The sequence below is a fragment of the Dipodomys spectabilis genome, unplaced genomic scaffold (genome assembly GCF_019054845.1).
Source record: "Dipodomys spectabilis isolate Male_0828 unplaced genomic scaffold, ASM1905484v1 ptg000039l, whole genome shotgun sequence".
NCBI classification, from domain to species: domain Eukaryota; kingdom Metazoa; phylum Chordata; class Mammalia; order Rodentia; family Heteromyidae; genus Dipodomys; species Dipodomys spectabilis.
In genome coordinates this window covers 4,481,877-4,498,448 of record NW_024870716.1, presented here as the reverse complement: position 1 = coordinate 4,498,448, position 16,572 = coordinate 4,481,877, and the positions used below count along the sequence as shown (strand labels likewise).

The window sequence follows — 16,572 nt, the reverse complement described above, 5'->3', positions numbered from 1 at the left end:
GAAAACTACTTGAGATTATTTTACTTATTTGAATACTTGTGTATATTGCTCAATATGGACACAATAGTGAATGTTGTGTATAATTAATTCCACACATCTCATTGAAATGCATTAATATAAACATGAGAGGGAAATCCCTTCAAATGTTAAGGGCTGAAAGAAAGAATCCTTTGGGATTCACAATACTAACTTAATTTGAATTGCTAACTTTCTGTGTGTACCAATAAACTTAACTTTATAGCATTTCAAAGCCATAATCATCTTTAACAGCTCGAAAGTGTTTTTAATAATGCAATACACAGTTCTTTAGATGTGACCAGGTTGGCTGGCACTTTAGCATTGTGTCTAGAGGAAATGAGTCTTAAAATTTTCATGATGACATTGTTTTAATAAATTTTTAAAGAGTAGGGGCGCATCTGAGTTCTTTTGGTCTGAACACAAATGGAAGCCATACCAGGCAAGTGCAGTTCTTGCAGCCGTCTGTCCAGGACTGGAATTCTCGGTAGGTGGTTCCTTTCATGGTACAAGTCCTCTCACAATAGCACTGATCCAGTCTATTCATTCGCTGTTCAGCTCGAGACAGCTGGGGCACAAAAGAAGGGTTTACATAGTTCGCCATCACAGCTCCACAGAAACGGAAAAATGTTCTAGCGGGCAGCTCGGTTTGTTTTTTTTACATGATATGGCTGTACCCATCAACCACTTGCTATGAAGAAATTTAAACCTCTTACTTTTTTTTATTATTATTAAAGGATATCTCCCCTTTTTGTGAAAAATTTGCCTCTAAAACAGAAATCGTAATTTATAAAGCAATTACTGAGGGTTATAGCCATCAACCACTTGTTAGGAATAAATTCAAACCTCTGTTTAAAAAAGAATTTTCCTTCATCTTTTTGTGAAAAAGTTTTCTCCCTGCCTCTGAAACAAAAATCCTAATATATAGAACACAAATGGAAGGCTAGTTCAAAATGATCGCCCACGAGGCAGAAGAGCAGTTGTCACTTAAAATATATTGGGGAAAAACAATGAGGGGTGACATTGATCAAGATGCATTGTACTCCCACATTGCTTCGTGGAATTGAAACCTTTTGTACAACTACTGAAAGATAATACAAAAATGCTTAATTGATATGCTCCCTCATGTGAAATAAAGTAACATTTAAGATTTATATGGCATAAGTAACAAATCATGAACTATATAAAAGAACCAGAAGGTAATCTATATTATGCAGAATTAAAAATCTGGTGAAATTGCTACTACTCTTGATATATGCTTAAAATATCTGTGAGCAAATCTCAGACTAGGACATACTGTTGGAAATCACATGTGGAAGAAGTTTCTAGACACAATTATTATGCCCATGTTATTTTCACTGTCTTGTGACCTCTGCGCTCATAATCAACAACTAAACAGAAACAAATAATATAAATTAAACTAAACACTAACTCTTGTTGTAAGAAGCAGTGTATAAAGCAGGTAATCTGCTTCATTCCTGATTTACCGAGTCATTTGTTGCACATAGGGCTAGGGCTTGAATATTTATGTCTTTTCCTTGAACAAAGAATTCGATTCTGTCTTAGTAAACACTATGGTATAGGATGTCTCCAAGGTGAAAGTCAATTGCTTCACAGTAACTATTAAGGAGCTGGGGACCAGTGGCTCACACCTGCAATCCAAGTGACACAGGAGGCTGGTTCAAAATGAAGGCATGAAAGTTCATAAGACTCGTATCTCCGATGAACTAGCAAAAAGCCAAAAGTGAAGTTGTGGCTCAAGGGGCAGATAGCCTTCAGTCAAAAAGCTGAGAAAACAGCATCTGGGCCCTGAGTTCAAGCTTCAGCACAGGCACAAAAGAAATTATATTTTTTAAAAACAAAAAGAACTATTAGGATCACAAGGATGTTTGAGTTTTCTCATCGCATTTCTGAGGAGCTTACCTTTGCTGATGTTTTGGCTAATATATCCTGCAGCTCCATGATTTTCTGCACAAGTCCATGGAAGTCATTGCAAGTCGGACAGGCTGGAATTAACAAACACAACATTCATCACATTGTATTTATAAGGGGGTCAGGGAGATTAAGTCTATGCTGACATATCCTTCCGGGTGAACTCCAATTTCAAACTGATATTCTCAACAAAATTAAGCAAGAAGCACACGCTTTATCACAGCACATAGAGCAAGTACTAATAGACTTACTGCGGTTAAGATCTGGGCACTGAACAATGAATCCTTGGGGCATGACAAGCAATTGCACATCTTGCATTATACCCTGCACATGAAAAATAAAATTTAGAAGATATACTCTTCATTTAACCAAATTACATTCCACAGTCAGATTTGCAAAAGGTAGACCTACCAAAATCCCTGAGTATGGAATCTTGTTGAATATATTACTTCTACTTCAAACCAAGGGAAGAAAATTCATCTGGCAAAACAGATGATTACCCATGTCATCTCTTACTGATAATATTTTTAGCTTTAAGATTAAATGTCAAGATATAATTAAGTGGCCATAGTCCTGTTATTTTGAGAAGTTAATTTCAGCTAGTCACAGAAGTAGGGCTTGAAAATGACCTTTAAGAATGAACCTGAAAATTACTTTTGGCTTTCAGCAGGAACTGCAACCAATTTTAACTTAACTAATGGTTAAAAAGAAAGGGATAGGGGCTGGGAAGGTGGCTCAGTGGTAGAGCGCTTGCCTTGCATGCATGAGGCCCTGGGTTCAATTCCTCAGCACCACATAAGCAAAAAGAAAAAAGCCAGAAGTGGCGCTGTGGCTCAAGTGGTAGAGTGCTATCCTTGAGCTGAAGAGCTGAGGGACAGCGCCCAGGCCCAGAGTTCAGGCCCCACGACCGGACAACTTCCCCCCTTCCCCAAAAAAAAGAAAGGGATAGAAAAACTGAATCATGAAAGCAAGGCTTACTTGAATAATTCTTATTTTTCAGTGAGATTATTTAAAACTATTTTGTCAATTCAAGAAAGACAACAGATTTATTCAACAGCAGTAGTATGAGTGATGAGCTCAGAGAATACAGAAAATTTAACATGTGTGTGTGTGTGTGTGTGTGTGTGTGTGTGTGTGTGTGTGTGTGTGTGTGTGTGTGTGTGTGTGTGTGTGTTTGTGTTGGTATTGTGGCTCGAACTCAAAGCCTGAGCATTTCCCTGAGCTTTATTCAATCTAGGCTTTTTCACTTGAGGTAAACCTCCACTTCTGGCTTTTTGGTGGTTAATTGGGGTTAAGAGTCTCAGACTTTCCTGTCCTGGCTGGCTTTAAACTGGCGATTCTCAGATCTCAGCCTCCTGAGTAGTTAAAATTGCAAGCACGACCCATGGACACCTGGCTAACATTTTTGTAATGTCAGCTGCAACGACCCACAGAAGACTTCATGTGTTTATAAGCAAAACTTGCATGTAACCTCAGCCATTAAGGTGTACCTAGCTTGCAGCTTGCTGGTCTTTTAAAGCAAAGCACTCTCAGGCACACTCATATACCAAACCCCTTCTTCCCTCATCAATTTTATATACTTTCTTTTCTCTTAATTTTTACATTTAACTTGATTTAATTGTTTTGCAGAGCTGAGGACTGAACTCAGGGCCTTGCACTTGCCAGGCAAGTGCTTTTTTACTGAGAACATGTACTTTCTTGAAGTGATATTTCTTTAATTGAGATTCCACTTTTTCTCTGAAAAAAAATACAAACAGAATATCTAACAGGAGTGACCTATATCAACGTGCTAGGAAGACAAATTTGAATTTACTGATAAAAATGCACTAGCCAAATACTGGTAGGTCTTCTACATGCTAAATCTGATTTAACAGCATGTGTCAACAAATATTTGTGCGTACACCACATAAGCAAAAAGAAAAAAGCCAGAAGTGGCGCTGTGGCTCAGGTGGTAGAGTGCTAGCCTTGAGCTGAAGAGCTGAGAGACAGCGCCCAGGCCCAGAGTTCAGGCCCCACAACCAGACCCCAAAAAAAAAAATATTTGTGCATACAGTATGGCAATTACTAGATGTGTTTGAAATGAAGAGGTAACTTGAATATAAAATCCTGACACTTGAAAGCAGCAACACGAAAACAAGAATACCTGGCACACTTGTATATAGAATCTGTGCCTAGTACTCCCAGCTTACAGTAAAGATGATGGCCCCTAGACATAGACACAAGCTTGATGCTGACTTTGAAGGCTTGCCTTGGGGTCCATGGGAAATACGATCACAATTAAACAGAGGACAATGTGGAAGTCACAGCACCCCTGGCCATTTCTTCTATGGAAAGAGAACATGGGGCTATTTAAGATTTATACCCACGGAATCAGCTATTCACTTACTACCTGCCTGGATTTGAGAAAATTACTCTCTGAACATGGTGATGCATATGTATAGGAGGAGAAAGGAACCCTACATTAATAATTAGTCATTAATACTAGGAGTCATTAATACATGTTAGCAATTAATACTAGCAAGCCTAGGTATTTGGTGGAATCATATACTTAAAGCACTTGGTTCCTGGGTGCCGATAGCTCATGCCAGTAATTCTGGCTACTCAGGAGGGGGAGAGCTGAGGATCCCCCAGTTCAAAGGCAACCCCGGCAGGAAAATCTGTAAAAACTCTTCTCTCCGGTTAACAACCAAAGAGCCAGAAGTGGAGCTGTAGCTCAAGTGGTAGAGTAGTAGACTTGAGCAAAAAAGCTCAGGGACAGCATCCAGATCATGACTTCAAGCCTTCCAGTACACGCACACACACAAAAAGAAAGCACTGGTTTCAATGAAATGACATTTAAGTAAGTTGTAAAGTACCTTGGTAAAATTGCAAGGTTCACTTAAAACACAGGTTTAAACTGACTGCCTACTCTCCCATGAAATGCATGAATCAGAGATCCACTAGCATTCTCTGACTAAAGAGCTATTTGCGGAGCCACTCCTACAGACAGTGCTGCAGCCAGTGGGGGCCTGCACATAGCAAACTTCTGGACTTTACTTGCTTGTCCTTCAAACTGGAAAGTTAAACAGATGCCCTTTGATCTTCCTCAGTGAGGAATTTCTGTGACGGTTTCTAAGTATACAAGGAAATTGTGAGCGTTTGTCATGGGGAGTGGTTCATCCAAATGTTTATCTTTTTCCAATTTTTGGAGTACAATGAAACTATGAAAAAAATTAATATTGAAAAGTTTCAAATCCTCAGTTATTAACGTCCCTATAAATCAATCACTAAAGGTTATATTTTGGTGATGAAGAGTGTATTTCTATGTTAACATTTAGATTGTTATTACTTGGCATGCTTAATCTCAAGAATGTCATGGTAATTGTCCCACTAGGCTGTGATTGGGATGTTTAAAGATCAAACCCACTCACTGGAGGAGTTATTTGGCCTCATAAATATCAGTATCGACAAAGAGAAATAGAGAGCAAGCAAAACTAGTTACAAATTTACAAACTGAATTTTTCCACGCCACAGAGAGTGCAAGATACTTCTCTAAGTCCATCAAAAGCATTTGCATTTATACTTCATTTTCAGACTCTCTCCAAGCGATACCTTAAAATATCCATGAGCGTTATTCCTCTGCCCCAACCAAAACGTCGTGCCCAGAGGCAAGTCCGTGGAGGGCTTTTCCACCACTCGCTCATAAATTCTGCAAAAAGGGAACCAGCAGAGAAGGACCGTGAGCAGACAAGTCCTTTTCTAGAAACATCCATCTCCAGGAAGGAGCCCCTTTCACTCACTTATTGCAGTCGACGTGTAAAATCAAATGGGAGGCACTGATGGCTAAGGAGAACTTGTGCCACTTGTCATCCGCCAGAATATAAGGGAACACCTCTGTGTGGGGCCGGTGGCCGCTGGAGCGGTAGTGCAGTCTCACTTCATTGCGGTGGCCACTGCTTTCCAGCTCCAAGTACCTGCAAGAGAAAAGCAGTGTGGGACAGGCCTGAAATAAAGTTCAATGATGATGGGGTGACCTCTGTCTTGTCTCACTCCTCACACTGAGTATAGCTGCACCTTGCATCATCAAGACCACAGAGGAAGACTTTAACACATTACACAGTGTATGTGTGTACACACACACACCCATGGGAATATCACAAGGTACCTCATAAATGGGTGCAATTTTTATGTTTTATGTATGAGTTATAAGCTAAAGTTATGCCGAGCACTGGTGGCTCATGCCTATAACCCTAGAGATTTGATGCTCATAGTTCAAAGCCAGCCCAGGCAGGAAAGTTCATGAGACTTTTATATCCAATTAACCACCAGAAAACTGGAAGTAGAGCTGTGAGTTCAAGCCCCAGCCCCAACCAACAAAAAAAAAAAAAAAGCAATCAGTGTTAAATTATAGTTAGATAGTTAGATATAACTACTAATGACAAAAGAATACTTTATGCATCAAAATGCTAGAAGAAAGTAATTTTTTTCTTTTTACTTTTGGTGCCTAAATTGAGGTTAGAATTCAGAGCCTACATGCTCCCCCTTGGTTTTTTTTTTTTGCTCTACTACTCATGCTCTACTACTTGAGCACTATTCTTATTCTGGCTTTTTGCTGGTTAACTAGAAATAGGAATCTCACAGACTTTCCTACTCAGGCTGGCTTCAAATCATGATCCTTAGATCTCAGCCTCCTAAGGAACTAGGATTACAGTCATGAGCCTGTAATGCATCAACATTTTTATTTATTTATTTATTTTTATTGATCGTGGGGCTGGAACTCTGGGCCTAGGTGCTGTCCCTCAGCTCTTCAGCTCAAGGCTAGCGCTCCACCGCTTGAGCCATCACATTATCGGAGGTAAGAGTGTCACAGTCTTTCCTGCTCGGGCTGGCTTTGAACCGTGATCCTCAGATCTCAGCCCCCTGAGTAGCTAAGATTACAGGCCTGAGCCACTGCTGCTCAGCTGCATCGACATTTTTTAAAATAACTTAGAGTGAAAGAGCTGTGATTCCATCCTTCTGATTATCCTTTATTTTCCCTTTTATCTTTAATGAGCATTAACTACCTTTGAATTAAAAATCATGTTTTTGAATCCCAAGAAGATAATTTGTCATACTTGAACCTATCATGTCTCCGATTTATTATTCATAACTTTGAGAAGTAACTAGAATCAGAAATAACATTTACCCCATATCATAATTTATGCCCTTGTTATCCAAATATCCTTCACATTGGCAGAAATATAAACTAATTTAAGGTCAGGCTTCAAGAGAAAGAGGCAACACTGGCAGGGCATCATTCATTTTAACAACCTCTTTCATAACTCAAGATCAGAGGAGAAAAATAAGGTCATGTCTCATCCGACAAAAAGGTTGCATGCAACATGAAAAGAGAATTTTTCTGCTGCCTTAAACCTATATAAAGAAAAAATATGATCAGATCATCTCAGTACATTAAGCTATAACCTGGCTGTAAAAGTAGTCATGTGCACTGTGGAGAGCAAATCCCCCTGAGTGTAGCTCAAAGGGCACACCTGGTTTACATCCAGGCTTTATGGAAATCCCTCTCAGTCTCTTGCATGACTACCCATGGCCTGGGGAAACCTCTCACTGCCTCAGTTTCCTCATCTGTACAAACAAGAACTCAGTGTGATCATCCATAGAGAGAGGCTTGAAACACAATTTACAGTCAGTAAATGGTAACCTTTTATTATCAGCCAGGAATCTCATATCACTCATAAAATGTCTAACTTTTAACCAATTCAATAAATGACAAGCAAATTGAACACATTTTTAAGTGAAAGTGTGAAGAAACTGGCAGATAGGCATTAGAGGTAAACAAGAGATGAATCCACTCTTGTAGAAACTGCTGACATCACTGCAATGGTGGGCTATGGCAAAGAAAACAAAGTATAAAAAAAGAAGCAAGGCTAGCAAAGGGTCAGAATCAATGTGAGTTAAGCGGCTTTGTTAATTTTCTATGGAAAACTGTCTGGCCTTGCTACTTCTATTGTGACTTCAGATACTAAAGAAGATGCAGGAACAGGAAGAAAAAGATACATTTTGAGGCATCTTTTATTAAAACTGTATTAATTCTTCTGGTTGCTGGTGGCTCAAATTCTAGCTACACAAGAGGCTGAGATATGAGGATCATGGGTTCAAAGCCAGCCTGGACAGGAAAGTACACAAGTCTTTTACTATCTCCAATTAAACACAAAAAAAGCCCGACATGGAGTTATGGTTCAAGTAGTAGAGTGCCAGCCTTGAAAGAAGCCAAGCAAGCAAGAGTGCCTAGGCCCTATGTTTAAGGCACAGTACTAGCACCAAATAGAATATATACATATATACAAATAACATATATAGGGCTGAGAAGGCGGCTCAGTGGTAGAGCACTTGCCTTGCATACTGGAAGCCCTGGGTTTGAGTCCTCAGCACCGCATAAGCAAAAATAAAAAAGCTGGAAGTGGCGCTGTGGCTCAAGTGGTAGAGCGTTAGCCTTGAGCTGAAGAACTGAGGGACAGCGCCCAGGCCCAGAGTTCAAGGCCCACAACCGGATCAAAAAAAAAAATATATATATATACATATTTTATATATATACATATATATACACATCTATATTCTATTTGGGTTGGTTTGTTTGCCTTTAATAGTGTTAAGTGATCAGCAAAGCAATGTAATTCAGAAATGTAAGAGATGATAGAGTTCTTCATCTTAATTCCACTTTTCTGTGACAAGGAAAACTCAAAATTCTCTCTAAACTTCACCTTTCTTGCCTATCAAATAGGGAAAAATGAGAGTTGAAACTGTATATGATTGTTTTTAGAGTTAAATGAAGAAAGAGATGGGAAGCCATGGCTTGCTTTGCAGTCCTAACGAAGAAGACATTCCCCATTCACGTCATCATTACCAATCATCTTTGCTATGACATAATCATGCACTTTGTTCTGAGTGAGTTTTAGCTTAAACAACAAATCACGGGGTGGAAAATATTTACGTGAGGATCTACTTAAACTATGATGCTCAAATCTTGCCTAATAGTATTCCATCAAAATGGCCACTTGGTTTGTTTGCATACATCCAGTGGTCTATATTTCAGTTTCTTGAGTCAGACCATTTTACCTTGATTTTTTAAAAAAAATCATCTTTCAGCCAAGCACTGGTGGCTCATACCCATAATCCTAGCTACTCAGGAGGCAAGATGTGAGGAATAAGGTTAATAGCCAGACCGTGTAAGAAAGCATATGACACTCTTATCCCCAATTAAGCAGCAAAAAGCTAGAAATAGAGGTGTGACTCAAATGGTAGAGCACTAGCCTTGGGCAAAAGTTATTTAACAGTGCCCAAACCCTGAGTTCCAGCTCCAGTACTGGCATGGAAAGGAAGGAAGGAAGGAAGGAAGAGAGGGAGGGAGGGAGGGAGGGATGGGGGGACAGAGGCAGGGAAGGGAAAAAAAAAATAAAAGGAACAAGATCTTCCTTATATTAAAGCATAAAGGAAATCAAACTTTAAATGATTCGTTGGCTTGATATACCAGGAAATCCCCACTACAAGGACTAACAAAATGGTACTGGAGAAGACTGAGCAATATTGAAACTTAGAGACCTACAATAATAAATACATTATTGAGTGAAAATGAAGTTTGTCCATTTCAAAACTACTAAGAATATTTCTAGAAAAGTTTTGCTGCAGTAGGAGGAATACAGCCAGATCAGTAAGGATAATAAAGCTTCTTCATAAATAATATAGCTAGGAGCCAACATTAAATCACCCAGGGAGAAGATCAGTAGCAATGGGATTAATTCAAGATTGAAGCCCTGGCATCAACAACAGACTCTTCATCATATTACCACTCATAACTGAGCTTAAAATAGCAGAAAAGAAAAAAAATAGCCACTTGCAAAATGGAATAAATTTATTACTCTGAATAACGAGGCTACCAAAACACAAATTCTCAGTTCACTTTGAGCTCTGATCCTACTGAGAAGGGAGATTTAGGGATATTTTAAGTATTTTTAAAATAATCGGTTTGCGAAAGGTTTTAGACAATGATTGCCAAAGAACCTGCAGACAAGAATACAATGTACATCCTACAAAATTAAGAAGAGTGAGGGAAGGGGTGAGGAGGGGAGGGATGGATGAGAATATTGAAAAGGGGTGACATTGATCAAGATATATTGTAAACTGCCTTGTTAAATGGCAACTCTTAAAGATAAATTTTTTAAATCTCTCTCGTTAATTAAAATAAAGATTGAGAAAGAGTAGGTAGAGTAAACACTAATGGTAAGTGAGGTGCTCTACACTCCAAAGATAGCCCAAATTAAACTAAGCTGCCACATGAGGTGTAGCATTTACTTCCTGCTAAATTCTCTCATTGTTACTTTAATTCAGGACAAAGCATGTAGGAGGAAATCAGGGACAGATGGGGACAGAAAGGGTTCAAATCAATGTGTCAGGTTCAAGGAATATGAGTCTTCCCTAGTTTATCCAAGTGTTCATCAGAATACTTTGTAAGGTTTGGAAAAACCCACGGGGGAAAGTGGTTATGATATGAAAACATATACACAGGTGTGCAGAAAAATAGCTTACAAATTGTATAAAAGGTTCACAAACTTAATGAAGTCCATTCATGGACTCCAAGTGAAGTATTCCTGCCTAACTGAAAGAAAAACAGATTGGTTGGGGGGCGGGGAGAAGGATGGGAAGGGATGGGAAGGGGAAACAAAGGAGGAGGCTACAATGCTTGATAAGAAATGTACTCATTTTAATCTTGCCCATGTAATTGTAACCCCTCTGTACAGTATTTTCACAATAAAAAAGAAAGATTAGACATATGGCTAGTTGCATAAGGATTTGAGGCAGGAAAATTAGAATCACTAATGCCAGCACCACGTTTAAGATGTTTTATGTTGACATGTTTAAGATTTTTGTATTTATCCTTTTCAATTTTTTAATGCCCTATATGGGGCTTGAACGCAGAGCCTGGGCACTGTCCCTGAGCTTTTGTGCTAAAGGCAAGCACTGTATCACTTGAGCCCTAACTCCATCTCCAGCTTTTTGCTGGTCAACTGGAGATAAGAGTCTCGCCGACCTTCTTGGACAAGCTAGCTTCTTACAGTGATCCTCACAGCTCAGCCTCCTGAGTAGCTAAGAATACAAGCCTGTGCCTGGCACCAGGCATCCTCTTCAACATCTTCCACTTAAACACACTGATTTCCCATGACAATAAAAGCAGAACCACATCCTTTGGACAGATGTATAGTTTTGAATAATTCATTTAATAACCAATTTCCTATTGCTGCATCAAAATGTATTTACTATTCCCATTACATTTTACAGTTTTCCTATTAGTTTCCATTTATTCATTGTTAATAGAATGGAGGTAACTTATTGACTATTAACACAGTTTTTTATGTAAGTGCATAATAATTACCTGCTTGGGATAAATTATTAGAAGTGTAATCGCAAATTCACATGGCATCTACACTCATTGCTTATTAGATTATATTAAATGAGGGAAATTTATAAAATGGGCTACATGATAATAAAAATCTATGGGGAAAATCAAGGTAAGGAAGTAGAACAAGTAGTAAGAGATTGTTTTCTGTTTGTTTTTGTTTACAATGCTGGGACTCAAACCCAGTACCCTGCACCTGCAAGAAAGGCTAGGCAAGCATTCTACCACTGAACCATATCCCCAGTCTACACTGTCTCCTAAAAGAAAGTCTACAAACCAGACACTGGGGCTTACCCCTGTAATCCTAGCTACTCAGAAGGCTGAGATCTGAGGATCACACTTCAAGGCCAGATCAAGTAGAAAACACCTTGAGACTCTTTAATTACCAAAAGGCTGAAAGTTGAGCAATGGCTGAAGTGCTAGCCTTGAGGGAAAAAAGCTCAGGGGTAGCACCTAGCCCCTGAGTTCAAGCCCTAGACTGGCACAGAAAAACAATTAACCTACAAGTGAATTAAATCTTTGTAGTTTGAACTTCACTGAAGTGTGTGTCTTGTAGTGTGTTCTCAAGCAAATATACTACTGTTCTCATTAATTTCCATATCTATAAATGGGTTTGCAGGTATGTTAAAGTATATGTGCAATTACACACTTTCATGGAACAAGTTAAGTTTTGGGTTGTTTTAGGAAATTATACTCTTAAAAATGGTAGCTTTTAGAAAAGGTCAAATGCTATGTACATATGACCATATAAGATGATGCTAAGTGAAATGAACCCCAAGATAGGGACACAAGTGGTTTTATCTTTCTTGCTGTTGTTTTAATGTATTTATAATGTACAATGTGATTTTTTGGGGTTTTTTTTGGTATGTTCTCCCTCCATGGTATAACCCCTGTTTTCACTGTATTTGATTCCAGTGCCCTGCATCTTGTATATACATTTTTCTAATTTGGGGAGGGGAAAGGAAATAACAAAATTTTGAAATAAGGATACAGGTTGTCCCATTGTAACAATGAGATGTATAAGACACTATGTTGAAAATGAACCTTACAACTTGGGGAAGAGGGAGGGAATTGGGGAAGCGGAAGGGAAGGGATGGTAGGAGAAAAACAAAGGAGGAGGTATACTCATTACCTTACTCATGTAACTGTAACACTCTGTACAGTATTTTTACAATAAAAATATATACAGAAAAAATAAAAATAAAAAAATAAAAATACATGTTATCTTTTTATTGTCACTTTCACCTAAAGAATAATTCATGGCATTCTTCAAGATGTGCCCATCTAGAGTGGCTAAGAGCTTTAATGTCCTATGGGTTTTATGCAGCAGTGTTTTATCTCGTTTCAAACTCTTCTCTTAAGTTAGCAATTTGCCTCTTCCAAGGTCCTGAAGATCGATAGAAATCCTTTAGGCCAATGAAGCTTAGCTTGTGTTAGGATTTTCAGAGCTTTGCAGGTAACGTGTTGAAGTGATGGTCAGACAATAAAACAAAAGAACCCATGCATGTAAGACAGCTTACAGTTCTAGGCAGACTGGATTTGAAAAGAACGGATCGGTCACTAGGGACACTACAATGTCAACTGCAGCATCTGCTTGCTTGACAAGCTTCGTGGGTCATTGTGTCTGTGTCCCCTAATGTTCAGTATGAGGAAGAGTCAAGCAAGAAGGGAAGAGAATTTGAGGGTCACCCACCAGGTGGTTGTTTTTGCTCTTAGTGAGCTCCTAATTAACTCTAGTAGACAACTCTAGGTAGAGCAAACAGAACCCACCTGATCCGCCGGGCACCAGTGGTTCACATCTGTCATCCTAGCTACTCAGGAGACTGAGACATGAGGATCACTGTTCAAAGACAGCCCAGGCAGGAAAGTCCTTGAGACTCTTATCTTCAATAAACCACTAGAAAATCGGAAGTGGCGCTGTGGCTCAAGCGGCAGAGCGCTCGCCTTGAACTGAAGAACTAAGAGATAGTGCCCAAGCCCAGAGGTCAAGCCCCACGACCCACAAAAAAAAAAAAAACAAAAACACAAAAACCAAAAGTACCCACCTGATCCTAAATTCTAGCCTATTATTGAAATGCCTAAAAACTAGGAAAATCAGTTACCCCATGAACTTTTGATGAAAATGCAACTAGAAAAATTGCAATCATGAAGACCTTGACAGCTTTGTTTATATTGTATCAAATTCAATAGGCCACGGTGACACTGTTGAAATAAAGAATAGGGAAGAAGAAAAGTTCTGAGGTTAAAAAAATTCTAGATTAAAAAAATAAAAGTCCAATAAGGGGAAAAAATGTGTTATTCTCTTCAAAAGATACTGAAAGCAAGAATAATTAGTCAATTGTGTTAGTTCTTGAAGGATTTTGTTTATTTTTTTTTGTGTGTGAAAATACTGTACAGAGGGGTTACAATTACATGGGCAAGATAATGAGTACATTTCTTTTTTTTTCTTTTTTTTTGGGGGGTCCGGTCATGGGGCCTGAACTCTGGGCCTGGGCGCTGTCCCTCAGCGCTTCAGCTCAAGGCTAGCATTCTACCACTTGAGCCACAGTGCCACTTCCGGCTTTTTTCTTTTTGCTTATGTGGTGCTGAGGAATCGAACCCAGGGCCTCATGTATGCAAGGCAAGCACTCTACCACTGGACCACCTTCCCAGCCCCAATGAATACATTTCTTTTTTTTTTTTTTTGGGTCCGGTCGTGGGTCCTGAACTCTGGGCCTGGGCACTGTCCCTCAGCTCTTCAGCTCAAGGCTAGTACTCTACCACTTGAGCCACAGCACCACTTCCGGCTATTTTTTCTTTTTTTTGCTTATGTGGTGCTAAGGAATCGAACCCAGGGCCTCAGGCATGCAAGGCAAGCGCTCTACCACTGAGCCACCTTCCCAGCCCCCCAATGAGTACATTTCTTATCAAGCATTGTAGCCTCCTCCTTTGTTTACCCTTCCCAACCCTTCCCATCCTCTCCTCTCCCCCACCCCTCCCCACTGTTTATTGTTTTTGAGCCCATCCTGAGGCTTGAACTCAGGGCCCAGGCACTGTCCCTATGTTTTTTGATCAAGGATAGCATTTTACCAATGAGCCACACCTCCGCTTCTAGCTTTTTGTTGGCTAACTGGAGACACGAGTCTCACTAACTTTCCAGTCCTGGCTGGCTTTGAACCACGATCCTCATATCTCAGCCTCCTCTATAGCTAGAACTGCAGCTGTAAGCCACAAGCAACCCAGCTAGTTCTTGAGTTTTGAAGGAAGTAGGAAGGTTCTGACATGACTCTAAACAAGCAGACAGAGATGTTGTAAAGATGATGATTGGGAGAATGGGCAGAGATGCCAAGAAGCCTGGTTCAAATTCTGGTTCTAGCACTCACAGGGAAGCCTGATAGGTGAGCCATAACTTTTCAGGGCACACCAGGTCTTTATCAGGGATTTAAAAAAACAAAACAAAAAAGATCCCTACTTTCAAGATTCTGATGAGTATTTCAATGAAAATAATCCATACAAGATCATAGAGAAGTACCCTGACCCAGGGTAAGCATTGAAAAGACATGACAGAAACCAAATACTGTGATGAACTCAGGATTCCATCCATTACCAAAGACCTGACAACTGCAGACATTCTGTACTCCTCAATCAGCAATTTATCCAGGAAATGCCAATTATCCATTGATAAGGCAAGCTCGGCACCCAGTCCAGAGGGTAGAGAGGTAAGGAGGGCCCGCTCCCTCAAACAATTTGCATCTTCATCATTTTCATTCATTCCCTGCACTGACTCTACTTGGGATGATGGATTCTTCCCTCAGTGCAGACCTTCTTTTTTTGTATCGATAATTCCTATAACTCTGCAAAGTCCCTTGTTTTAACATCACAAGACATATTTATATTATTTTCATAGTTATTAGCCCATATGATTCTGCACTCTCTTTGTGTGTGTATGTGTGTGTGCGCGGGGCATGGGTCTTGAACTCTGGGCCTGGGCACTGTCCCTAAGATTTTCTGATTAAGGCTAGCGCTCTACCACTTAACCCACTGCTACCCTTTCAACTTTTTGCTGGTTAATTGGATATATGAAGCTCATAGACTTTCCTGATGGGGCTGGCTTTGAACTGCAAGTCTCAGATCTTAGCTTCCTGAGCAGCTAGGATTCCAGGTGTGAGCCACCCGTGTCCAGTTTCTAGATTCTTGAATCTACTTACAAATGGAAAGCCTCAGGATAAGTACGTTTTTCCTTACTGTTTGAACAAAATTCTTTTCAGAGACTGTGAATTCTAGAATGCTAGAGATTGCAAGATGTTTGTCATGTACTTATTTCACTGACTAGTTAATGGAAAATCATCAAGCTTTATGTTTGAAATAAAGAAAATGCATTTTAACCCATCAGAAATACTGAAAACTAAGAATCTATTTCATTTGTTGTTGAACAATAACTAAATAAAACCATAAATAGGATAGTCAGATCTTGGGCAATAATTAAAAGCCCCTCTGAAAAATTTGGCTCTAACATACATGATATATATTCTAATTTTATTTTTTAAAGTAACTGTAATGTTCTAGTTTTATAAATGTAATACTGTATACAAAAAGCTATCAAGGCCAGACTCTAGAGGTTCACATTGTATTCCTAGCTACTCAGGAGGCTGAGATCTGAGAATCACGGTTCAAAGTAAGCATAGGCAAGGAAGTATATGAGATTCTGATCTCTAGTTAACCACCAAAGAGCTGGAAGTGGAATTATACTTCAAGTGTAGAGTATTAACCTTGAGCAAAAAAAGTTCAGGCCCACGTCCAGAACCAAAATGTTGTTTTCAAAAATCTACCAAAAGGAAGGTAGACAGTGTAAACAAATCACCCTTGTGTAAAAATGATGTTATTTTCTCTATATTTCATTCATAATACATGAATCAATCTCAACAGGGTAAGATATTGCAATTAATTTTAAAATGTTAATGATGGGAATTCAAATATGCATTTCAAATGAGATATAAAAGTTTGGCTTATAATTTTCTAGGAATATGTTTTTACAAAAATACTTATCCCTCAAATTTTATATTACCAGGAAATGAACATAAAAGTAAAGCTGAGTGGGGCTGGGAAGGTGGCTCAGTGGTAGAGCGCTTGCCTTGCATGCATGAGGCCCTGGGTTCGATTCCTCAGCACCACATAAAGCAAAAAGAAAAAAGCCGGAAGTGGCGCTGTGGCTCAAG

At 39.3% G+C, this 16,572-nt stretch overlaps 1 protein-coding gene across 5 annotated transcripts in view; it reads right to left on the bottom strand.

Moving 5' to 3' along the window:
- Nell2 (neural EGFL like 2) overlaps window positions 1-16,572 on the bottom strand; it is a 340,654-nt gene that overhangs the window by 235,255 nt on the left and 88,827 nt on the right. For all 5 annotated transcript variants that reach the window (XM_042677765.1, XM_042677763.1, XM_042677762.1 and 2 more), the window contains exons 5-9: window positions 5,727-5,900; window positions 5,539-5,635; window positions 2,199-2,271; window positions 1,939-2,021; window positions 455-583 (exon numbers count right to left, since the gene is read on the bottom strand). In XM_042677765.1, the coding sequence (XP_042533699.1) occupies window positions 455-583; window positions 1,939-2,021; window positions 2,199-2,271; window positions 5,539-5,635; window positions 5,727-5,900 (556 nt within the window). The remainder of the gene's footprint in view (window positions 1-454; window positions 584-1,938; window positions 2,022-2,198; window positions 2,272-5,538; window positions 5,636-5,726; window positions 5,901-16,572) is intronic.